The sequence below is a fragment of the Zonotrichia leucophrys genome, chromosome 1 (genome assembly GCF_028769735.1).
Source record: "Zonotrichia leucophrys gambelii isolate GWCS_2022_RI chromosome 1, RI_Zleu_2.0, whole genome shotgun sequence".
In the NCBI taxonomy this organism is placed as follows: Eukaryota; Metazoa; Chordata; class Aves; order Passeriformes; family Passerellidae; genus Zonotrichia; species Zonotrichia leucophrys.
Genome location: NC_088169.1, coordinates 65,439,770 through 65,464,370, shown reverse-complemented (window position 1 = coordinate 65,464,370; position 24,601 = coordinate 65,439,770). Strand labels below are relative to the sequence as shown.

The following is a 24,601-nucleotide window of genomic DNA, read 5'->3' as shown; positions in this document are numbered from 1 at the left end:
TTCTCACCCACCCTTTGTAAGCTGACCTCTGACTTCTGTGTGAATTTAAGCAATCACTTAACTCCTTCACTGTCAGAAAGGCCATATTTCATGGCTACTCACACAAGTGACACAATATACTTATCGATTTACCTTGTCCTAAGGAAGGACAAGCCTGCAGGCAGTGATTCCTGATTTGCTGCATGTATTCCCTTCTGCTACCTGAACTTGGTTATGTGGATCATGCTCAGCAGTTACTTAGTCTGAGCTGAGAAATCTTGTGTCGAATCTGTGAGCTCTGGGTTGGGATTTCTGCCAGGGATAATCAAACTGAAAGAGTTTCTGTCCTGCTCCCAATATAAATAGCTGTATATGATATAAATGGTCTGGTCCCAGAAGTATGGCACTATCAATAAATCAAAGGGCATTAATTTCCCACTCCAAGATCATCCACAGCAATCAAGTCATGTCCATACACATTCATGATCACACCCATTTTGGCACTTAGTGGAAGAATTTTGGTACTCCTGAGGTGTTCAAGCATGTCTCAGCAGGTCCTGGATGACTTTCATTTAAAAGCCCAAGCATAGTCCCATTTCAGCATCTCTGTGAGTTGGAGTTTTTTAGTGTATCCTCACTGTCTTTTGGAAGAATGACTCAGCTCTTGCCCTGAAGAGCTGCATCCCATGCAGTGCTTTAGCTTTAAAAGCCGTTCCATAAATTACTCTCAGGTAGCCTGTTTGAGTTTGGGGAGGTTTATTATTTACCTCAAGAGGTAATTCATTCAGAATTCATCTTATACCACTTTGTTTTCATAAGTAACCCCTGACTTTCACTGTAACTGGAGCAGACAACTGGAAGATTCTTAAATGATACACCTTGTTTCATTTCCTGGCCAATACTCCAGCATGTTCTGGATTCCTCTTACCCTCGGTTACCTGCAGTTTCATGATACAAGTTTTCCTGAGTGTAAGTTTACATGTAGAGCATAAATCTGTAGCTGTCCAAGTAAAAGTGCTCAGGTTAAACCAATGCAACCAGAAGATCATGTGTAACAATTGTCATCTTGAGTGTGTTTTTGACCACTTCTGCAGCAAAACTTCTTATTCAGCATGGAAGGCAAGAGGAGGCAGTCTGGGTAAGTGTGTGTTGTACCTCCTCTTTGATAATGTATTACTTTCTTCTTTTCTCCTACTTTCATTCCCTCCCCTCCCCCATTAAAAAGAAAAGTATACAATGGAACTAAATGACACAGCAAATGACAAACAAGATAAAAGGTAAGAAATGTCCTTCACCATGAAGAGATATTAAATAGATAAAACTCTCTCCTACTCTTCAGCCTTGGAGAGAATTACCCAAGGGAGAGTATGATGGGGGTACATTAAATCCTGAATGTTAGAGAGACTGTGAGTAGAGAGCAGTGATTCACTGTTTCTTGTAATATTTTAGAGAGGTTCCACACAATAAAATTTGCTGGCAACAAGAATGAAAGTAGTCAATAAGCATGCAACCTAAAATTAAACTTGCAAAACTCATTACTGAAGGATGACATGCATACCATACCAAAAAACACCAGAAGGGAAATTCATGGAAGGAAGAAAAGTTAATTGAAATCAGCTGTTTTGTATCAATAGCTGGTTCAGGAATGGACTAAGAAAAGCCAGTAGGATTCAGGAGAAGAATCAAGCTATTCATCTTCTCTTTTCCTTTGTGTTCCCTACAACTCCACTCCAGGCACTGCCAGAGCGACCCAGAAGAGGCACTCTAAGCTTTAACAGCTGTACAAAGATCACCAGCCCTAGACTTGGAATTGGTAATTTAAAGTACAAATACCATAATGTGCCTTACTGATTTTGTTTTTCTTGGAGTAAAAGAGGAATGCAAGTTTTCATTTTTCAGCTCCCTAGGCCTCTAACAGCTGATTCACCTGCACCTGAAATCTGCCTAAACCTCCTGCTGAGGACTGCTTGGAATGGCAGCAGGATCCAATAGCCTTTTCCGGGTGCATATCCTGTGGAGGCATATGATCTGGGCAGAATGAGGTAAAGCATCTGGAGTGAGGAACTTGGGGGCCAAGGTAAAAGATACTGTTGATCATTTTATTTACCTTATAAACATGCTCCATTTATTCTCTGCTGTTTGTACCAAAAGGTTAAAATAATATTTTTCCTTAGGCTCTCAAGTGTCTCTTTCACTGCTATATTTTTTCTTATGTTTCTAATGGCACCAGAATGATCATGACAAGAAAGAAACATAAATACCTAATTCTTTAAAAGTAATAACTCATGGGAACACGGCTGGGCTCTGCTTCCATTTCTTGGCAAGACACCTGGATTTCAGTGCAGCAAACTGCACTGTGCCCCACATGGACTGGTCCCCAGTATAGTCAAGCCTGTGAAACCAAGGCAGGAGTATGATCTGGCTAATTGTTCAGAATAAAAGAAACCTCTGTCTTTGGGGACAAAATGATGTTGCTATAGCAGGAGGTTGGCTTCATAGGTGTCATCCAATGACCACATCTCATGACACAGACCATCTCATCTGTAGTGTGCCTTCCACAGTCTTCTGGAGACAATTCCTCGTCTCCTGTTGTCAGGATTTTGAAACACTCTCTCCCAGTAGGAGGAAAGGAAGGATTTGGATCCACCCTCAAAGAGCTGGAGAGACTTGTAATGACTTTATGGACATCAGTAGCTGCCCATACATCATACACTCAGCATCTTTCTTCTGCCCAGGATTTAGCAAAGGCACCACATTATGCCCTTAATATCCCAGGCAACTCTAATGCATCAGGGTGTTCAGTACAGCACAAGGACTCTGAGGGCTCCTTTGCACCTTTGCAAGGAGACTTCTTCCATCGCAGGTTGTAATGTCAAACACAACATTGCCATGCTGCACAGGAGATGTGTATGTCACATCTTTCAGGATATCAGTAGCAAAAGGCTGAGCAGAGCACATTGACTTCACCTAAACTCCTCTCACATCCTAACACAGGTGAACGTTAGTAACAAGGTCCAATAAAAGCCCCTTTGTGGAAAGTATCATGTTGGTCATAGTCGCCTAGGATTTTCTGAACACAAGTGTGACAGAGAAGTGCTTCTTAGTGCTGATTAAGGGTCTTGCTTATGGGAAAAGTTTGGTTTGTCAGCAGTGATTGTCAACACAGCACACTGTGCACTGAGACCTAACCCAGCTGCAGGAAGCAACCCAGAGGGGTGCATGCCTGAAGCTGTTTAATTACTCGATTGTTATTAACCTGGCTGGCACCTTAAAAAAGGTGATTATCAGAGGCAGAACCCACCTCTTGTTTGTATGTAACCAGGCTATGTGTGAGCAGTCCAATACCTGCTTTCTCTAGCCGGGGGTTTTTCTTGAACTTGTTGGGTATTTAGGCGGATTTTCTGAGAAGTTCACATTCTGTTTTCAGACATTAAATTGTGTGCACACCTCCTGCCACAGTTGGGGCACTCATTTATTACTCTTTCCTCAGCTGTGGTGATTTCTCTATCCTGCAACCCTACCCTCAGAACAGGACCATTCATAAGAGCTTCTGTCCAAGCTATTTGACTTGGTACACTGCTGCTTGGATTTTCCTTTCCAATTTGGCTCTGAAAATGAAGGTGCCAGGGAAATATTTCACCCCCAGGAAACTTCAGTTTCCTCAGGAACTGCATTTATTATCCATAACATTGCTCTGAATGGTAAATGTGAGGCCAACAATTCAAAAAAATTCTTGCAGCATTTTGGCATTGCCTGTAGTTCACATCTGGGACTGCCAGCTGTGGTAATATGCATTTCCCCAGTCTCCTCAAGAAGTGCTGGGGAGTTATATTTGCTAGAAAAATGTTTGTTTTCAAAGCAGGATTCCAACATTTGTACATGAGCACAAACACACACCAACACACATGTTTTTATTAATATATAAATTTTATATACATTTTATCATGTGTTTTAAAGATACATGTACATAGAGTAGTATCTGTGAATTTTATATAGTATGTAATAGATACTGATATACGTAAATTGTAGATATTTTATGAGTATGTCTATGATTTTGTATTATATAATACAATTTTTTTTTTTATATATGTAATTCCTCAGATAAGATCACAAGGATGAAGTGTTACAAGGTGGGAAGCGGAATTCAGGGTGTATTTGCCTCAAAGGAATCACAGCAGCCAGACCCACAGTCAAAACCTGAGAATGCACATCCCAGAGCCTTGGGGTCAGGGAGACTGATTAGATACACTCTCCTGGAGTCCAAAATAGGCAAACAGGTGGCATTCTGGACTGTCTCCCTGATGGGGACCAGCAGTTGTAGCTGGGACCAGCAGCTGCAGTCTATACCCCCAGCTTTTGAGCTTCCAAGTCCTGGACTGCTGCAGGATGCCAAGAAGAAACACAACCATTCATTCCTTCAAAATACCTCATGTTTGGGGATCAGCAAGTAAATGTATTGAGAAAATCAGAAGTTAAACTACAGAAGTTTTCCAAAGTCCATGCTTCCTCTATTTATTTCATGTCAAGATGCTGCAGCACCAGAATTTCTGCATCCCAAGAACCTGCAGTGTGGGGCAGGAAACCTGTAAGCAGGTTTCAGCAGCAGCTTCCCCTTGTGCCCCTCTCCTGAGCTGTGGGCTCTGGGCTCCTCTTCTGTGACTGCTGTGAGCTGCTCTTGGTCCCTCGTTTTCAGAGTGGCCTGGAAGGGCTCCCAAAGGGGGGGAATTGCAGCAGGCTCAGTGCAGAGGCTCCCTCAGTGAGTATGTATCCCCAGCAGCCCGTGGCAGGGGATGCTGCCAGCCCCTGGGCCACCTGAGACCTGTCTCCCCGCTCCCCAGACATTCTAAGGGAGTCTTTTTCATCTGGTGAAGGTATGAAGTTAAAAGCAAACCCACTGCCCAGGGAAGGAGGGTGCTTGGCTGCTGAACAAAGAAGGGCTGTCTGCTGTCAAGACGCTGTCCAAGATTTCTCAAAGGGGCAACAAAAGTGCAGCTTCATTCCCACGGGATGTGAGCCTCAGCTCCTTGGTGGCTTCTGGCAGGAGGGGTCACTTTGGTTCTGCTCAGACCAGCCCTCACCACCCCTCTGGAGCAGTGTGGTTTTCATTAAAGGAGCTGTGGCAATTAGTTGGGGAAGGAAGTGCAAGGAGAGCTCAAGAAGAGGAGCTTCCTACCTGGTGAGTCCCCAGCACCGGCTGCACACAGGGCTTTTCCTGCTGCTGCTGCCTCCCATGGCGTGGAGAACCTCTTGCTTCCCATAGAGGGGTGGGTCAGAAAACAGAGTGAAATCTGTGCTTTAAAGAAAAGCAGGCAGGCCAAGAGGGTGCCCCTGCAGACTAAAAGGGACCTGCTTGTGGTAAGAGTTGCACAAAGCCTGATTAAATATTCAGAAAGGTCTTAATTTGATGCCCTGCAAACACACAGTACTATAATTTATAATTCATTTCTTTGGAGATTTTGCTTCATAACTTTTTAGCAAATGTAAATTAATTCTCATTTTTTCTTGGTACTATCTCCCGTGTATCTGCACTTTAAAGGGAAACTGTCAGGGCTACTTTTATCTTCCTTATATGGTTCTTGATTAACTGATCATACTGTGTGAATTTTACCACTAAAAAAAAACAAACAAACAAAAACCCAAACAAATAAAAGAACAACCCAGGAAAAAAGGCATACCTGTGCTTTGCAAATTTTATAAAAATATTACAATGATATTCTCCAAATTCTAGTAAAATCAGCCCTTATGGCACCAATGAATCACACTGCTAAAATAAGGAACAGAAATAGCCTTCAGAATCCATACAATCATTAACAGCAGAGAATTATCAAGTTGAGTCTGGCTTGGGTTTAGCTGTCTTCTTTCTCCTGTATCCTTTTTCCCTTTACTGCAGCTCCTTTCATTTCCTTTACTGCACTTGCTGGATGAAAATGTTGAAAACATGCCACCTTCTGTTCTTTTCAGCTATTGCACAGCCCAAAGAAAATTTATAACCCCTGGAAACTTGTGTAAAACATGTGCACACCTGTGCACAGATGCAGGCACACATGCTCATGTAAACCTACATATGCACGCTTCTCTGAAATCCCTCTGAACTATCTAAATCTCTTTGCTCACAGCCTTTTCTTTAGTTACAAGATTTGCACTCCAGCTGTTAGAGCAAATGTGCTCACTAAAGGGTTTTCAAGGAAACCAGAAATTAGGCCAATTCTGACCACTATCACTGAAAAGTAAAGGGAGATGAGGAAAGTAAGACTTCATCCAGTCTCTTTAATGGCTGCAATGAATGAAGATCTCTATCTGCTTTTTTAAATTCTTAATTTTATCTCCTTTACCTCAGGTACACACCCACATAATGTACATATTTCCCTTCAGAACTGCTTTGGGAAGATCTCCCTCCTCTCATTTCACTGATGCAGGAATGCTGAAGAGCTTTTGCTAGAGCGCCCTGGGTATCCTCACTTGCACACCACAACAAAATCAGTGATGTGAGGGAATAGAAACACTGCTCCAGCCACACAGTTCTGCTTTTGTTCTTTTTGACTTTCAACACTAATTTTTGTCTGGCTGATAATTCCTTTTCTCAAAAAAATAAAACTCAAAATACTCCAATTAAAAATACCACAAGGGAATTTTGTATGCCACAACTCTTCCACAAGTTTATCCCATTCATTTAGTCTTCTGTTATTTCAAATATTGCTCAGCATTATGAGTATGAGCAGATTATTCCTCTGGATAGATTTCTCTGCCCATGTTTCTTCTATTGCCATTTAAGGAGTCTTCATAACTAAAGATAAACTTCATAACTAAAGATAAACCTGGCCTTAAACAAGGCCAGGCTGACTCTCCAAATTCCAAGGTATGAGAAATGCTTTATTTTCTTTTCTGTAATCACTAAGGAATATGCTTCTTTCCAAGCAGCTAGGGCTGTCTTCTGAGGTCCTAGATTGTTTTCTCTCTGGACTCTGCCGTGGAAAAACAGGAGATAATTCTGTGTTAGGTGGCAGAGGTGAAGAGTAGCCCCTGTGGGTGAGGGCAGGGCGATGCACACAGCAACATAAATGGTGTTTGTGGGCCACCTCTGCAGGCAGATGGGGAGGGAGTCAGAGTACCTCTCTCAAGGCTGCAGAAAAGGGAGGAATGCCTTCTGCTTTATCTGAATTTGTATGAGGACTGTTTTCCTAAGTGCATAGCTGCATTCTTCTGTATCTACCTACCCCTACTATCTTGCTTTTATATGGCGTTGCACTGCTCCATGTAGTGGATCCTGCCTGTCTGACTCCTTAGAGAGGCACTTTCAGATATCTCAGTTACAGATAGGGTTATTTATTCTTTAAGAGCATGGTAAATATAATTAACACAGTCTTCACTTTTACTGTGACTCCCACCTCAGAAGGGCTATCTGCAGACTGTAAAGAGGAATAAGCAGTAAAATAAATATCCTCAGAAAGTATTTTTTTTCTGTTTTCTTAACCTCAGAGATATATGCTATGACAGAGAAGCCAAAGACCCTCTCTGCCTATTCCTTTTTGCCAGAAAGGTGTTAGCATTGCTAAGCAGCTGGTCTTTTATCACAATACCTTAAGGCACTTTAACTTCTATTAGAAGTGAAGTTAGTCCTCTGCCTGCTGTGAAATAGGGGCATCTTAAAGATGGTTTAAAGTAATCTTTCACCCTCCCTTCTAGTTCTAAGTGGAATTTAGCTGGAACAGAGAATAGGGGCCCCATGTTTTCAAGGCATCTGTTTTCCCAGATAAGCTCTTGACTCTCAGGGAGTGGGAAGAGTGTGCTGCAGTAAATCAGAAACTCCATAAGGAGTGCAGTGGGATCAAACTTCTGAGTGCACTAATCACCCGAGAAAGGACCTAAATGAGATAAGCCTTGTACTTGGCAGCAAACTGTGGTGGTCAGCACAAACCTTTTCATCTGCCTTGCACACTCTAATGCCATGAGGCTGATGCACCTGGGCAGAGCAAGGGCTTCACAACTGGCCCTGAACTGTGCTGCCAGCTGGGAGCACTGACCTTGTAAAAACTTACCCTGAAAATTTGATTTGAGCAGCACTGCTTTTGCTGGTTCATTTCTTTGCAAAGTGAGAGATAAGCAAGCTGCATAAAAACCTGGACTTGTATCTAGACAAGGTGGTTTCAGAGACAGGTGAGTAAAGGTTGTGATGCCAAGAGGTGGGCAACTCTCAGTATTCCAAAGTAATCCCAGCAGAGGTGTCTCAAAAGATAACAATTGATTCTGAACTATCAGTGGGTTTCCTGGGACTTGTTTGGAGAGTGTTGTCCTATTTTCTCTTGTTTGTTTGTTTGTTTGTTTACATACAAATGTTTAGGCACTACTTGGAATGAACAAGGATGGAAACCCTCCTTTCAGTAACTCAAATTGCTTTTTAAAACACACTTAGCTGAGTTGACTGTCCCAGGGCTCAGATCCACAGCCCGTGTACGAGCATCCTGAGCTGTGGAGAAGAACGAGAGGGCCATGGTAATCGGGAGCTGACTCCCTGTTACTCCAGGTACCAGTGTGGGAGGTGGACACCTGGGGTCTCGGAAGGCAGGGCTGGCACTTGCCCAGTCCCTCAGGAAAGCTGCTGCGCGGTGCAGAGCACAGCTGCCGCTGGATGGCACCAGGGCTCCGTGCGTGTGTGCTCCCCTCCAGCCTCCCCGAGCCATGCCAGCCGTCGCTGGATAAGGGATGCTTTGCAAACAGGCTCAGCAGGACTCTGGGAGCGAGGTGATGGGGGAAATTACAGATGGGAAAGCTGTGCTTGATGCTGTCCCAGCTAATATTTTTAAAGGGGCAAATGAACTTTTATGGTGTGTAACCAAGATAGGAATGTTCTGCAGAGTACTTTATGCTCCTATCCAAACAAGCTGCCATTTCCAAATAATCACATAGAGAGCAATCACAGGTGTGGAATACACAGATAGAGGGGAAAGCTTTTTCTTTTTTTTTAACTATATTGTTGCAAATCTTCTTTCTTGCTGCTTCAGGCTACAGTAGCAGCAGTACATAAATGCTGCAGGTTGTGCAAATTGTGGTTGCAAGATTCCATGTCCCAAAGCATATTGACATCCCAAATGTGAGCCAGGTCAGAGGCATTAATGCTGCCACTGTGAGTCAACACTTTTTGATCCCTCAGAAGAGAATGTATGCAGCAAACTTATGGCAGATATTTATAGAATAATGTACAAGTTAATACTCTTCTCCAGAGCCACTGGAGCTGGGCTTGCTGCCTAAATGTGCATCTGCAATGTACTTACTGAAGCCAAAAAGCTTTACAGAAGCCAAAAAGCTTTACAGAAGTCATCAAAGAAAATGGAGCTGTTTGGAAATTTAGGGAACTATTACATTATGTTGTAATTCTTAATTATCTCTGATGACTGCATCTTTATTTATTTTTCTATCTTTGCTCAGCAGAAGTGTAAAAGCCCGTGAAATAGGAGCCAGCCCCAGATATAAAGAAACTGCTGCTGGTAAGGCCATGCTGATTTTTGTCTTTTTCTTTTGTGTATTCTCTGTAATTTTTCACACGTATATTTGCTGCTTTTTATATTAGTGGCTAGTTTTCCCAGTAGTTTTCCATGGCCTTTTCCTAGGCAGAAAGACAAAACACATTCCAAGGGCATTCATCCTATCTTGGTTCTCCCAAGAACCAAGACCAAAAAACAGCTCTTCGAGACACATTTTCATCAACAAAGCACAGCTAGTACCAAGGGGGGAGGCTGCAGAAAAGAAGGGGGAATTGATGAAAAAGGCATCCCTCGTGGCAGCAAGGGATGAGAAAAGCCTGCAAGGCAGAACACTGCAGCCCGAGGAAGAGCTGCTTGGTAAGGGCCAGCCATGGCAGTCCCAAGCTGGGTGTAACCTTGAGGAGAAACTTGCTCCCCCAGTTAGGTGACAGAGGCAAGTGGGCTCCAGGTGCAGGGTTAGATGGTGTCCAAGCCCAGGAACAGCATAAACAGCCAGGGAATTAGATCACAGATCTGAGCTTCTACCTGAGTCTTAGAGTTCCACAGGCACTGTCTCTTTCAAAGCTGCCCTTTTTTTTCTTCACTGATCCAGAGACAGATCCCACAGTCACACCCAGTGCAGGGAGAAGAAGGAAAGCTAAGAGAGATGCCCAGATGGGACCACAAGCTGAACAGAGAGGTGCAGATGTGTTTTTAGACCACATCCTGATGTGACTGAAAATCCATCTTCCTCATTCAGAGGTCAGGTAAAAATCAAGGATGAACAGTCTGGAAATGTATCCCAGGTCATAAAAATATATCTGTGTGTTTTTACCCCATGCAACAACTAAGCACAGACAACTGCTCACTCATTGCCCTTGCATCGGGATGGGGAAATAATTGTAAGACTAAAAATGGGACAGTGGGAGCACAAAGGCCATCATTCCAAGTGTCCCTGGTTTCCTCCCTTCTTTGCCCAGCTGTCATGGTATGGTCTGGAGTGTCCCTCTGTTCAGCTGGAGTCAGCTGTCCTGGCTATGTCCCCTCACAGTTCCTGGTGCACCCTCAGCCTGCTGTGTGTGAGAACGAGAAAAGGCCTTGGCTCTGTGTCAGCAGTGCTCAGCAGTAACAAAAGCATCCACCTTATCACCACTGCTTTCAGGCCAAGTCCAAACCACAGCCCCACAGCAGCTACTCTGAAAAAATTAACTCTGCCCCAGCCAAAACCAGCACAAAGCAGCAAGACATGTAGTCACATATTAGCAGGAGCAGATCCATGTGCCTTCCAAGATGTGTTCGCTAATACATGAAAATATCCTTCTTGTTCACATTTTTTATAGCTTCACCTTTTTTGTTCTGTGGATACAGCATAAGGTCAACTGTATAATCTGGGCAGGGTGTCTGACCCAAGTACCACCAGCAGGGCTTTGGGGACATCCAGTCAGTCCCCTTTTGAAGGCATCAATATTCCCCTCTGCATCTAAGCCACTGAGAGGGCAGCAGAGTTGACTTCTTTTGCATTATTTTGCAGGAGGTGGTTTTCTGTAAAAGTGGGTTTGTGAGGGAAGATTCCTCCTGTGATTGCTGTGTCCAGGCTGGGTACAGTGCCTGTGTCTCCCAGGACAAAGAGGCACACTGTTCATCCAAAGAGCTGCCTAAAAAGCTGAATGTCACAAAGAGCCAGAGCTCTGTGGCTAAACTTCTGATAAAGAAGAGATCAGCATTCATTACCTGAACAACTGTCCCACCAAGCTGCTACAAAAGTCATCCAGACTTTTCCCCTCTCCATCAGGATAGCAGATGCCAGGCCTGCCACATGGGGAGGTGCTGCAGCTCCTGACACTGAAACTGCTGTCACTGAGCAGCTTCTCCTTTAAAATGAACACAAAATTCTCCTGATCCTTACATCCTGTCCCCTTTCCTCCTTTCTCTTTGTGTTTCATCCTTGAACATTGAAACCAAGGGATCCAAAAAGTAGGGCAGCTTCCCATCTGCCAGTGGAGCTGACCTAAACTTGCCTGAGTGTGATGGAGGTGGGAGCTGAGTTTTCTCCCAGCCTGGGGGAGGAGATGCTTTCTTCTCTCTGGTGTCCCGTGTTCCTCTGAGTTACTGGGTGAAGTGGATGTTTTAGGTTTAATTTTCAGATCAGAGCAGGGCAGGCTGCCAGTGGCAGGTAGGCACAATGATAGCTGTGGTTGTACGTGGCGTGGGATTTATTTTCTCCTTTGCTGTGCCTGTAAAACATTTTCTGGCAAAATTGGGCAATTGTCTGAAACCTTAGAGTGTCTCCATGCAGCAAGTCAAGAAATCCTAGGAATGAGGGTCAGTCATAAGTTACTTCTCTAGAACTTTCCTGCAAGAGACTGGCTTTACTTGATCTCACAATATGCCTCCAAATCCACAGAACTGGATATGTAACCTTTGCTTTCACTCTTCTCAGCTACTTAAAATTTTAGCTTTTTCCACTGATACACTCAAGATACCTTTTGCTTCTTTAGAATTATTCTTACCTTTTGCTCTCTTGAAAAAGAGAAGAAAATGATTCCCTAGAGAGACAATTTTGCTCATTACAGTCCAGAGGAATGGAAAGATCAAATTATTTGAAATACATTATTTTTCTATGTAATTTACAGTTGGTAACAAGGAAAAATTTGGGTTACTTTGGGATTTATCATGAAATTGAAAGCAAAAAAAATAAAAGAAAACCACAAAGGATGGATTTGAGAACAAACCTCTAGGCAGAGTATCAGGATGTTTGAGTACAAGGGCAGTACTCCAAATATTCTGTATTATTTAGGCCAAGTTATTTTATTCCTCATTTCCAGCAGCTCTGGGGTGAGTCACTTGCATTCTCAGGTATCTCCTCTCCTCCTGGCCAGCTTAATGGCTTCTTAAAGGTGCCAAAAGCACTGAGATCCTTGAAAACATGGTTTATCAAGTAAACAGGATGCATTATCACAATATGGTGAAATGCTATGTCAGTGGTGTTATGCATTTATTGCTTGAACTAAAATAATCCCTCATAGATCACTTTTGGACGATAAGAATTTTACAGAAGCAGTGCTGGTTTGGTGTGTTTTTTCAAAAATCCCTATTTTTATTTTTTCAACACAGCATTCAGAAAATCACATAATTTAGAGAATGAGAGAGAAGGGAGGAAGAAATTAATGAGAAAAAACTAAAGCTTAATCCTCTGGAAATGCAGACTTGTTTGCGAGAGCAGAGAATGCCAGGGAAATTCTGGTTTTCCTCCTCTAAATATACTTCTTTTTTTTTCAGTAGATACACATAGAAGCACTAAATGCAGAACTTTTAAAGCATTTTTAGTGGCAAAAGCAGCTACAGCCTTTTCATTTCATTACTTTGATTATGGTAAGAAAAAAACATATGGCTTTAATTTACAATTCCAATTTGTATTGACACTAAAGAGAAGCCATCCTGCTGTTAAGAGGAACTTTTCCAATTAGACCCACACTTCATGGTCTGCTGTTGAAAAACGGATTTCAAAATCTAATTTTCTGAAATGTCAGAAGTGAAATATTGCCTTTTGTGTTTGTCACAAGTCCCTGTAACTCGGCAGAGAGGATGTCACTGCAGGGCTCATTCGTGAAATGGGTTTTGTGAAGCTGCCCTTTGTACCCCTCTGCCAGGCAGAGGTGAAAGAGCGCAGGACGAAAGTGAAAGGAGAGTTTGGCCTCGTTAGTGTTTAGGCTGATTAAGGGGAAAAAGGCTTTGGGAAGCTCTTCATGCCAAAGAACAAAAACTGCTGCTGCTGCTGCTCAAAACACTGTGAAATCCCACCAAGTTCAAACGAAGGTGCTGACAGAAGAGACAGCACACACTGAAAATAAAGCAATTCTGTCTCCCCAGGTTTGGGGCTCACACACACATCAGTCCCAGGCTGTGCTTTCCACAGCCCACATGGGCCAGCTGAAGGATCAATAGGTGAAATGTGGCTGATGAGTAAACAGGAAAGGACTTTGCCTTTAGAAAAAGAAAACACACTTAAGTTATTTTAGAGGGAATTTTCTGTGTTCTCTCTCTCATGAGTGTGCTGGAGACCTTCAACCAAGACTGTTTTATTTTATTTAGTTTTATTTTGTTACATTTTAGTCAGGCTTTGGACTGGAATGTTTTACATTATACTACAAATCACTGTGTGAAGAATCTGTGATACTAGAAAACCAGTGATTATTTTATAAAAACCCAGAGACAGAACAATTAAGCATAAGGAATTTTAATTCTCATTATACAGGTGGTTATGCAGAAGCTTGCTCTTTTGTGTTTGTGAGACACAGCGAAAAAAAATTATGTTTAATTGAAGTCACTGGTTTATATTTTGGTGACAAAATAGCTTTATTAAGAATCAGATCACCTCCTTAAATTAAAGAATAAAATAGTTATGCAGCATATTGCTATGGACTGCTGTTGTGTATTCACATATATTTATTCGTACTTCAATTAAGGAAGCAAAATTGTACAAATCCAATTAAAGACAAGTGAAAGCAAAATAAGATCTTTTCTGAGATTCCCTTTAGAAAGTGATCTGTGAAAATGTCTAGCTGTGAGGTCATACATGGCTGTTTGCATTGCTGTGCAAACAGACCTCAGTCCCTGACAAACAAGCCAGCCTGGACAATGGAAATCCCATCTTCATCCCTCTGACAAAGATGGGCACAGAGCAGGATTTTGGTGTGACCTCTCACTGCAGAGGTGCCTTTCCTGTGACTTCAGGAGTAGGAAATCCCTGCTGGTTGTGTTGCTGTCTTCTGGAAATTGTTGGCTTTCAGCTGGGAGAACTCCTTTATGTCTTTCTCAAGGAATGAGCACTAACCTTGCAGATGTTATTTCTTCTCGTACTCCGTATTTGTCTGGAGAAAAGCAAAGGACCCACTCACAGTTGTCTCTTGTCCTGTTTTAGTGACTAGGATTGCTCAGTGATTGCATGAGCTCCAACTCTGGATGGCAGCAGAGCAAGATGGAGTAGCAGAACTGTCTCTGAAGAGGGCAGGAGCCTTAGCAGCCACTGCTGCTCTTAATTAACTCTCCCCATTATCCCTACAAGAGTGAGAATCCTGATTTTACCAGCTGCAGGTTTAACAAGACTTATCTGCTCCCTAGGGAGAGCACAAGCCCAGTTCCCAAAAGGACTTTTTTTCTTCCACATGTCTTTGCCTTGAACACAGACTCGCTTTATGGTGGAAATCTCTACTCTTCCTCATCATCTCTCTTGGGTTTGGGAGGCCAGAAGCTCTGAGGAAAATTATTCTGGCATGGAAATAAATCAGTTTTGTGAGTGCAAAACTGCAGAGGGAATCAGCGGGTAGGAAAGGAGGGCAGAGAGAAAATTACTTTGTTCTTAATGGTTCCCGAGCCTGAAATCTTATGGACATCTCCCAAAGAGCATGGATTTGACCCTGAGGATCCACAGGTATTTTTCCTCAAGTTTTTCCTCTTTACTGACAGCTGAAATGAGAGTGAAAACAAGAAGTGAAGGAAACTGTCTCTTGAGGAACAAAAAAAGCCAAAAAACAAAAAAAACCATGACTAGAGCAGGAAAAATGTGAGTTTGAAGCCAGCTACTGCTGCCCATCCTTTCTGGGACCAACAGTGGACAAAGAGTACTTTTTGTCTCATTTTGTCTCAGAGGGAGTTACCAACTTGTAGCACATTAAGTGTAAAATAGTGAACTGGTTCATAGTCAGCTTCTTGTCTTTCCCTATCTCCTTGTCTTGAAGTAAAGCAGGAGATGTCCCTTAGGCAAGTGGTGGGGTGAGGGAAGGTCCCATGGCTGTGGGCAATGAACTTTTGCTGTGAGCATGAATTCACCTTGCAAATAAGGGAGTGCTGGTTTAAGGCATTCATTGCTAATGATTAAAGACACAGACTTAGCTGTGGTGTGTTAAAGGGCAGTTCATCACCAGAGCCTGGGAGTAGCCATGTGATTTCTGGGATTTGATCTGCATGAAAATCAGATGGGCATGTTTCCATTTTCATGGGTCAACAAAATTGTGTTTGGGAGACAACGATCCAGTAAAAGTTTGCAAAAATGAGACCTGATGATGGTTTCAGTTCTTTCATTTACCTTTGATCAAAACTGGGTTTTGTACAAACAGTTATTCCTCAGATGGGCCTTTCCCCCCTGCTTATCAGTATCCTACTTTTAAGGATGTGCCGTCTGGAATGCCTTCAGCTGATGATTCATCTTACATTTTTATGCTAAGGTGAGACTAATTGCCCTCTGGAAAAGCCCAGTGTCTTGGGCATAAAAGAAAATTGGGCTGAATGGCTTGGGCAGAGGCATCAATTTCATTTCTAGTGAAGTAAAGGCAGATGAATTCCTCCAAGTACCACAGACTGAAACCGAGTTGTACAGGTAGATTTCCAGCACAGCACGTTTGGTGCTGTCTCAACAAAAGGAGCTTTCTCTCACCTTTGCTGGACCACAGAGATGTCTGAGGTTAAGTAAAGGCTTACAGAAGGAACTTGTCACCTGCATTTGTCCCCATTTAGAAATACTCTACAGCCACTCTTCAAGCCACAGTGTCTTGTTGGATTTTGGGATGCCTTTGCACTATTTGTGGAAACTTCTCTTTGCACTTGACTTTTAGTTGCTATCATGTAAAAACATTGAAGCTGGGAAAAGAATGCCAGAACAAAAAGGTATAAAATTGTGACTTAGTCCAGAATGTTTCTCCCTAGGGTATTACTGTGTGCACCACCAGCATGTCCATCACTATTGCTTGCACAGTTTTGCAAGTTATTAATAAATAACCAGGATAGGCAATATCATTTGCTGCAATGTGCTGTCAGCCCATTTCCTACAGGCAGCACCTGGATTGATGGTGGCTCTTTGGTGCTTCTCTTTTGCAGATGTTTTAGAGTTTTCCAATGGAAAGGCTGGTATTGTTGGTGAGCTTTTGTTTGCTGCTGCCCAATTCACAACAAGCACCATCGTAAGTATATTTTATTACAAATCCTTCAATCCTAACAAATCCCTTGAAAGTGAAGGTAGGAGATAGTCTCTCTCTCCCAATGAAGAATCAAAAAACCATGTTCTTGGACCACTGAAAATTTGTGTAACCTTAAAAAGGTGAGAAGTAAAAGGCTTAAAACTACTCTTTGAAGGAAGAAATATTCTCTCAGGAACCAATAATTAAAAATATACAGCTTGTTCGCTCTCTTGTTGCTGTTCGCTCGCTTATTGTTCATGACATTTATGGGATTGAAAAATCTTGGGGAAAAAGAACCCTCTGTAATTGATTTATACATTGCAGAAAGCAAAAGTTTAACTTCTGGGAGACCTTCAGTATTCTATATTTATCCTCTGTCTCAGTGGAGATTTACATATAAGCCAGGCCTTGTGCCACCTTTTGCTAGAGCCAACAGATTCTGAGTGAATGAAATTAAATACCAGCTTTATTCCCTGACTTTTATACCTCACCTTTCATTTTATGCATTTAAGAAAGAAGAGGGTTGGTTTTTTTTTTTTTTGAAAACTAAAAAAGGTAGTTCAGCCAACCTATTCTGATAATAGAAAATCATTCACCTTTCATTTTAGGAATGTTCTGCAGAATTATAATTTTCCAAAAGCACCTGTCTTGAGCTCAGAACTGTTCTTTGTCTATGTGACATCATAGGTGAAGAGAGAACTTGGCTCTTCACACAGTTCTCTGATTTTTGTAAAATTGTTTTGTGCAAAATAGACTTGAAAAAAAGAGAGCAAGGATAATGATCTACATTTTAAAGGTCATGAAATCAATTACTAAGAAGCACCAGAGTAGGTCAAGAATGAAGGGAAAAAATAAAGAGGAAAAAAAATCCCAACCAATTTAGCGTCTAAATCAGCCCTTCCCAGGGATGTGGTCTCACCTTCTGTGATCTCTCATTGCCAACATTTCACAGTGATATTGCAAGGAAGATCAGCTACTTGTAACCCCATACATATGGTTATATAGGGAATCTATTCCTCCTGACACATTAAAGCATAAGCTGGCATAATGTGGGTGCTAGTACATGAAGATACATGACTTTGTAGCATTAATTGTGTCTTTATTGATATGTATTCATTGTTTTTCAATGCATGCCCTTGTTCTGTTTCAGAAATTTGAGTTTATAGAGCTTTCTCTGAGTCGCACCAGATTATAAATTGCATTGGTAGTCCCTGGGATATATTTCAGGTTTTTTCTTGTCTATGTATAGCGATTGATGTTTTACAGGACTTAAATGGGAAAGGTCAGAATCTGGAGATCAGTCAGAGAAAATTATTTTCTTTTAACCTCTACTCTCACTAACAAGGGCAATGAATTAGGTGATCTCTACAAGTCCCCTGCTCAGCTATTTTGTGAGAGCCTGTTTTATCTTTAACATTCATATTGTTTGGACAGTCATTGAACCTACATACTGGACAATCTGTTTATCTGTTGTTTTAGATTTCTGATTACTGCCCCAAATGTGGTGCGTTTGGGCACACATGAGACAATAACAGTTCAAGTCCACGGGGCACAGAGTCCTGTGCAAGTTGCTGCGTTCTTCAAAGATGAGACGAAAAATCAGCTCATATCAGAGAAGATCTACTTTAACCTGAACCAAAACAATGGCTACCAAGAGATGAAAAAAATAATGGTGAGTCTGACATCAGAGTGATTTAATTATTTTATTTGGTGATAAAAAGCACAAATCTCTACTTGGAATAGGCTGGAACCTAGACAACACTGATCCCAAGAGACACTGACAAAACCAATTCCAGTGACAGCAGCACCCTATTCATCCAACCAGCTAATAAAACAATGCTAATGCAATTTCAGTGGTGATTGTGAATATTCTTTTGCACCCATATAACAAGCTCAAGATTTTGTAACATGGTGATAAATGAAATTTAATTTAAACACATTTAATTATTTTATCACTGTTGGGTTTTTTGCCACACTTAAACAATGCATTCAGGCCTTTGGGTTACTGCTGGCCATTTTACAATACAAGAGAAACCTTTAAAAATGTATAGTCTCTGAGACCAAAGCCTATGTATGTTCTTTCTGCAGATTTTTAAGCTGATTAATTCTTTACATCCTATGTTGCATCATTTGCTCCTGGCACCCTTTGAAGTCTCTTAGGATTTATTTCTGTAGTACTAGTTTGGGCTATTTGGTTGGGAAAAAAGCACACAGCAATATTCAGTTTGGCTCTGGTTGGTTACTCCCAAAGCTAACAGCAGAGCTTTCAAATCAGGTTCCTGTCAAGGGTGATGTTTAGAAGCAACACATTAAACTGCATGAAGTAAAGCAGTAGTCTCATAACCAAGATTTTAGCATAAATAGTGATTACAGGATACGTGGTAAATGGAAATCAATAGGCATGTAGTCTGAATTCTCCCACCTGGAGTTATTGACACTGGGCAGAAGAAAGTGTATTTCTGTGGTGGAAAATGGATGATTAGAGGGTATTTCTAATTAAAAAGAAATATTCACCTAGTAAGAAAGATATGACACCCAGTAAGAAAGATATAATTGCGGTTCTTATGTTGAATGGTGCTAATATGATTATTTAAGCACTTCAACTGTTGTGGGACCTCAGCCACGTGGTCCCAAAATTACCAGGCTCATCTCTGACTCTGTGGGGTTTTCCCTTTTATTCTCCTCAGATCAAGCCAGGGAGTCTGCAGCAGAGCCTGTTCAAGAAGAGCAATCTGCCATATGTTCTGCTGGTCACTGAGAGCAAGGAGCTCCCCATGACTGCCAAGAGCACTCGCATCCTCCTGTCCTCCAGGAAAGGCTACATTTTCATCCAGACAGATAAGCCCATTTACACACCGAGTTCCCAAGGTAGAAATACAAATGGTTCTCTTCAGGTGTTGAATATGGATGTTACAAGGGCAGGATTAGAAAAGTAATAATGAGCTGGTTGTTCCAGCAGCCAGGGCTTCTGCAGGGACTGCTCTGCACATTGCAGCTACCCTGTGGAAATGCCTCCAGAGACAGTCACTTTTAAGGGAGACAGACAAAATCTGCTCCTTTTTGTTCAAAAAAGTTAATGATGACTTTTCTTTGAAAAAAAAATCATGAGAAACTGCCAAAAACTGAACTCCTACTGCTTCTGCTTGCAGCACCAGCAATAAGTTACCTTTGCTCTTTCTGATCCCTACTGCTTTGTTACTTACCAATTAAATTAACAAAAGAGGGAAGTAAAAAAAGGGTTTGAGTTTGGTTTCAAGCCTCAACTGCATAAGGCATACAAAAGCAATTGAAGTTCCCTGAGTAATTTTCAGAATTTTCTTCAAAAATTTATCCAGTCATGTAACATGCGCAGGCTACAGAGGAATGCAATTATTTTCTTTAAATTTCTCAGATTTCTTTTTCACTAAAAGAAAGTGTTTTATCTTAAATTTGGTAACTAAGTTTACAGATTGCAATGATATGTATATAGAAAGGCCAGAAAGAAATTTGTGAACATATTTATTCTTCTGTTAAACAGTCAGATACAGGATCTTCATTCTGGACAATGCTATGAGGCCGACAGATGACACCATTACAGTTGCTGTGCTAGTAAGTATGCAAAAACACTGCTGATGAGTGCTTCTTCAGCACAGGAGATATGGAAAACTCTTACAAAATATCCGAGAGCACAACAATAACTGGGACTCCTCTCCAGAAATCTGTATTTGCACACAGTGAGATATCTGTAGCTATTTTTTGCCCATTTTAGAAACATGGAGATACGTGACGTGGATAATGCAGTAGGAAAGTAAGCAAAGCATTTTCTCTTCCACAGCACTAGGATATGACCTTGAGCTTTTGGATGTAAATATTTGACACCTGGTGCATAATTTCATGTTTGCTTCTCTTCTGTCTCAACAGAATTCCAAGGGAATGGTGGTTAAAAAGTCAGACCGGAAAATAAACGCAGTGTTTGGTGAACACTTTGCTATACCTGACATTGCTGAGTACGTTACTGCTGTGCCTTCTGCATCAAAACCTGGAGATTAAGATTTTTAACTGCTGAATTTCTTGAATTACCTTTCAAAATTGTCTTTCTTTCACCATGGGACACATGTGGAGCTTATGATTAGTATCTTTTCACCTTTAAGCACCTCATCCTGGAGAGATGAGTCCAGAATTTACTGTAAATATGCTGCAATTAGCAACATGTATCCTGGTAAAGAACAATTAAACTGCTAAAATATCTGCTGAAACGTATGGCTGCATTCAAGGGAGCACTTCTAAAAGGGCTAGTCTGCAAAGTGTCACTTATGATATCTGATTTCAAACAGTCAAGCTTTTAATTAATATTCAAGGTCTTCTGGCATGCCAGGTTGATTTTGATATCTCAGTGTAGATAACATATAGGAAATATTTGGTGAGTTCTCTGTTTCTGCAGACTTTTCAAAGGTAGTGGTTTGCAAATATGTTGGCTTGCACTTCCTCATACTTGTTTTGAGTGTTTCCTAAGACATTTGGAAATATATGTTGCTGGCTCCTCCCAGTAAAAAGAAAACCATTAATTAATTATTTAGGGATGAGATCAAAGCAAGGCAAATATTACAGTTCAGTGATAATTTATGTGTTTGCATCATAAAATATCTGAGGAATTGTAATTAACTATTTTCTGCTGAATCTGGACTTTAGGCCTGGAACTTGGAAAATCAAAGCCTGGTTTCATCAACATGAAATGTCTAATGTTTCCACTGAATTTGAAGTTAAAAGATACGGTGAGATATTGTAAGATTTGCATTACAAATATAAGGAGTTATCACAATGTGTTAAAAATACACTGCAGTAGTTAAATCTGGCTGTAGTTAGGCACTAGGGACAACTTTCACGGTGTTTCAGTGCATCCTTGCTATTTCTGATGCACAGAAGAAATTTCTAGCTTTGTGGCTTATATTTTATAAGGAGTTTTTATACAGATTTAGTAACTTTTTAATCACATTTTAAACATTTTATCACAAAACATTGGATGGGCTCTCCTACCACAGGAAAAAAAAATGTGATGAGCTCCATTTTGAAGTCATTTCAATTCTGGCTAAAGTTTGCAGTGAATATTGGGATGGAAAAAAGAGAAAAAAAACCCTGCCCATTTTGTCTCAGTGAAATCCAATCTGGAAGTTTATTAGAGTTATTCCTATCCTCAAAGAATCTTTTTTATGGAAAATAAGGGTCCTTTGGATAAAGTAAAAATGTAAAAACAACAATTTGGGATAAGAAGTAGTTTGATTTATTTACACCGAAATTATACCTCCTTGTAAAATTAATGTGGGTTTGTTGTTTCATTGTTTTGATTTTTATTCCTTTAAAGACAAAAGAAAACCTTGAGATTGTCTGAAAATCTCTGTTTAACAAAACTGATTTTTTCTTAGCTAGTAGAGGTAGCAGAATAGTGGAGATTACTGTCCCCTCTCCAAACAGCTGCAAGCAGGAACAAATCCCTCTGATATAGCTGCAGAAACAAATAGGTTGGCTTTGTAGGAGCAAATTCAGAGTGACACAGCTGATGCTGAGGAGCTCAGATCCACTCTCCACCCAATTCAGAGTGGGTTTACCTCAACCTGCTCTTAGTCCAGGGCACTTCCTGCCCATGAGCAGGCAGAGTTTATCTTGTTTTCATTGTAAATAAACAGATTTTGTGTGCTTGAAGACTGCTCCACTATGTGAAGCAGAGCAGAATAACTGAAAATGACCAGTAGATTTGCTTCAGAAGGGCACTGCTTGCTCAAACTAAAACATCCTTCAATGCAGCTGCGTTGCCTCAGTGTGTGTTGCCACGACAGGAGTTTAGGTATGTTTGAAACTCACATGTCATGATCTTTTGTCTTTTTTTTTTTTTTTTCCATGCAGAGCTTCCAAGTTTTGAAGTCAAACTCATCCCACTTCATCCATACTACCACATCTGGAATGAAAGCTTTGTGTTTGACATCGAGGCAAAGTAGGTGTGCTCAGAGCCAGGCTGGTTAAGGGCCAGATAAGCAGATATGAGTTTTGTGACTTTTACCTTTTTCTTGTCATTAAGAGTTAACTAGCTTCTGGCTTGACTTAGAGCTGACTTATCCTATATAATCTCTGTTTCTACCACTGACTTGAGACATCAGTGCCAAGTACTGCCTGGGTCCAGGCCATGCTGATCAAGTTGGAACAGGATTTTCTGAATATTTCTGTTTGCTGTCAAAGGTGGCTATTTAGGATTCTCCTCTGTGTTCCTATGCAAGGGTCCAGGCAAATTAGTCACCTGGTTTTCTGTGTAATTTTAGTTTAAATATTTAGAAATGTTCTAAAGCCTCCACTGTGCTATGTAACATAATTCAAGTAGAGCTGGATTCAAGTTTGGGTATGGAATTTTCTCAAAGCACAGTGAAGTCTGTGAGTAATAAGCTAGTGCTTGTTCGAGAGTAATGATTTATGCAGAAAGGCTTCCAGGCGGATAAATACAAATAATCAGAGGAGTTTCCATGAGCATCACTACATCATCACATGTCCATTGCTGAACAGCAGTGCCCTGGCCTGGATGTTCCACAGCTACAGAGCTCTCAGACTGGCCAGACCATGGGGCAGGGCTCAAAGGCAAATGAATTACACCCGGTCCCATACCAGAATGGCATCAAACACAGAGCAACTTAGGAAGGCAGACAATGAAAATTTAATCCATCAAAATATTTTTTGGCTGTTGAATTTTCAGTTTTCATAAGAGTAGAAATGCTCAGAAACTGCCTGTTAGGAGAATGACTAAATTAGAACTTGATACTTTTGGGGTTTTTTCTTTTTCTAAAGAGGAATAAATGTTATGAAATGAGAACAGGCAGGTGTAAGCAGCTGGCCTTCTTTCATAGTTGGGATAAATCTATTCAGTTTCAGAGGAGTGAGGACTGTTAGACCACTGCCTGCTGTCCTTGCCTGAGCTGGTCCTTCCATTCCCCAGGACACCTTGAGAGAGCAGACAGAGCCTGTATCCACCTCCTTGTGCTTGCCTGAACAAACTCAACTCTTCCTATCTCCTTAAATTTTTATTTGGTTCTATTGAATAATTACTTGCTTTAATCATGATCACTTCATGTTGTGATATGAAATTATTTCAAATCACTGGCTTCAGTATCTTAATCCTTTCTAAATTTTTCTCTGCGCTATTGCAGCACTCTATTTTGAGTTTATGAACTTTGTATATATTTGACTTCTCATCAGCATCATAATTATTTAAGAAGAAAAATTCACCCTCAATGACTGGATACCATTCCTTTCCTTATTGGAAAAAGTCCTAGTGGTGCCACACAGGCCTGCATGACTTTCATCAAAATCAGCATATGGAATTCCTGATAGTTGAACTTATTTCTCTAAACTGGCCATGCATGTAATGAAGTTATTTGGTGTAATTGACTATTGTTTCCCATTTATTAGCTCTGGCATTTAATGCAGTTTTCATAAAACCTGTCTCTCCATTGGCTTTAGTGGTATAGATCAGTGCTGCTGATCAGGTCGATTTGAAAGAGGCTTGTGTAAACAAAAATAAGCCTGAAGTGAAGTGGTATTTCCACAAGCAAAAGACAACACCATGGCCATGACAGGTCTCATGTAGCACATTGCACACTGTGCTGCTGCACATCTGCCAGGGTTTCCTTGAGCACAGAGCCAGGTGCAGAAACATGCCCATCCTCTCTCCCCATGACCTTTATTAAATGCTATGGGGTGTTCTGGCCAGATGCTGATCTGGCAAATATTTCACTCACAAGGGGACTTTTCTGCCATACTGCCTAAACCTGTAGGAGTATCGTGGGGCAGAGGATGTCCACTCTACCCAGTGCAGGTGTTAGAATTTCAGCAGGGAGAGTCTTCCTGCTGTACGTCTTCAGAGGTACCAAATATTTCCTATCAGTCCTTGAAATGATTCTCTGATCCTTTATTTTCTATACTCTGCTCATGAGGTGTCTCATACAAAGGAAATAGTGTTCATCCAAGCTAAATGGGATGAGTGATGTAAGATCTCTTGAAGTCTGGCAGCAATGCAACTTAAGTTCTCATTAATTTGTTAAAAAAAATTAAAAATTATTCTGGTGCAAATTTTACCAGATGATGTCTCCCCATTCAATTCTGCCAATGTGACTTATGCTATAAATATCTTTGCATTTGAAATCACCAGTTGGCACAATGATCAGTAAAAGTTTTCAGGTTTGAGTTATGAGCAAG

The 24,601-nt window shown here is 41.1% G+C and overlaps 1 protein-coding gene across 5 annotated transcripts in view; it reads left to right on the top strand.

Annotated features, from left to right (window-relative positions):
- The first annotated feature begins 5,014 nt into the window (after positions 1 to 5,014).
- Positions 5,015 to 24,601, top strand: part of LOC135449090 (complement C4-like) — a 52,796-nt gene continuing 33,209 nt past the window's right edge. Inside the window, exons 1-10 of one of the 5 annotated variants that reach the window (XM_064715626.1) lie at positions 5,015 to 5,155; positions 9,406 to 9,461; positions 10,051 to 10,199; positions 16,311 to 16,393; positions 17,870 to 18,062; positions 19,078 to 19,258; positions 19,908 to 19,978; positions 20,291 to 20,376; positions 21,059 to 21,141; positions 22,268 to 22,355. In XM_064715626.1, the coding sequence (XP_064571696.1) occupies positions 16,329 to 16,393; positions 17,870 to 18,062; positions 19,078 to 19,258; positions 19,908 to 19,978; positions 20,291 to 20,376; positions 21,059 to 21,141; positions 22,268 to 22,355 (767 nt within the window). In that variant the 5' untranslated portion in view covers positions 5,015 to 5,155; positions 9,406 to 9,461; positions 10,051 to 10,199; positions 16,311 to 16,328. Of the gene's footprint in view, positions 5,156 to 9,402; positions 9,462 to 10,050; positions 10,205 to 14,730; positions 14,869 to 16,310; positions 16,394 to 17,869; positions 18,063 to 19,077; positions 19,259 to 19,907; positions 19,979 to 20,290; positions 20,377 to 21,058; positions 21,142 to 22,267; positions 22,356 to 24,601 lie in introns of those variants that run through there. The other 4 variants (XM_064715618.1, XM_064715602.1, XM_064715610.1 and 1 more) reach the window with 4 other exon arrangements.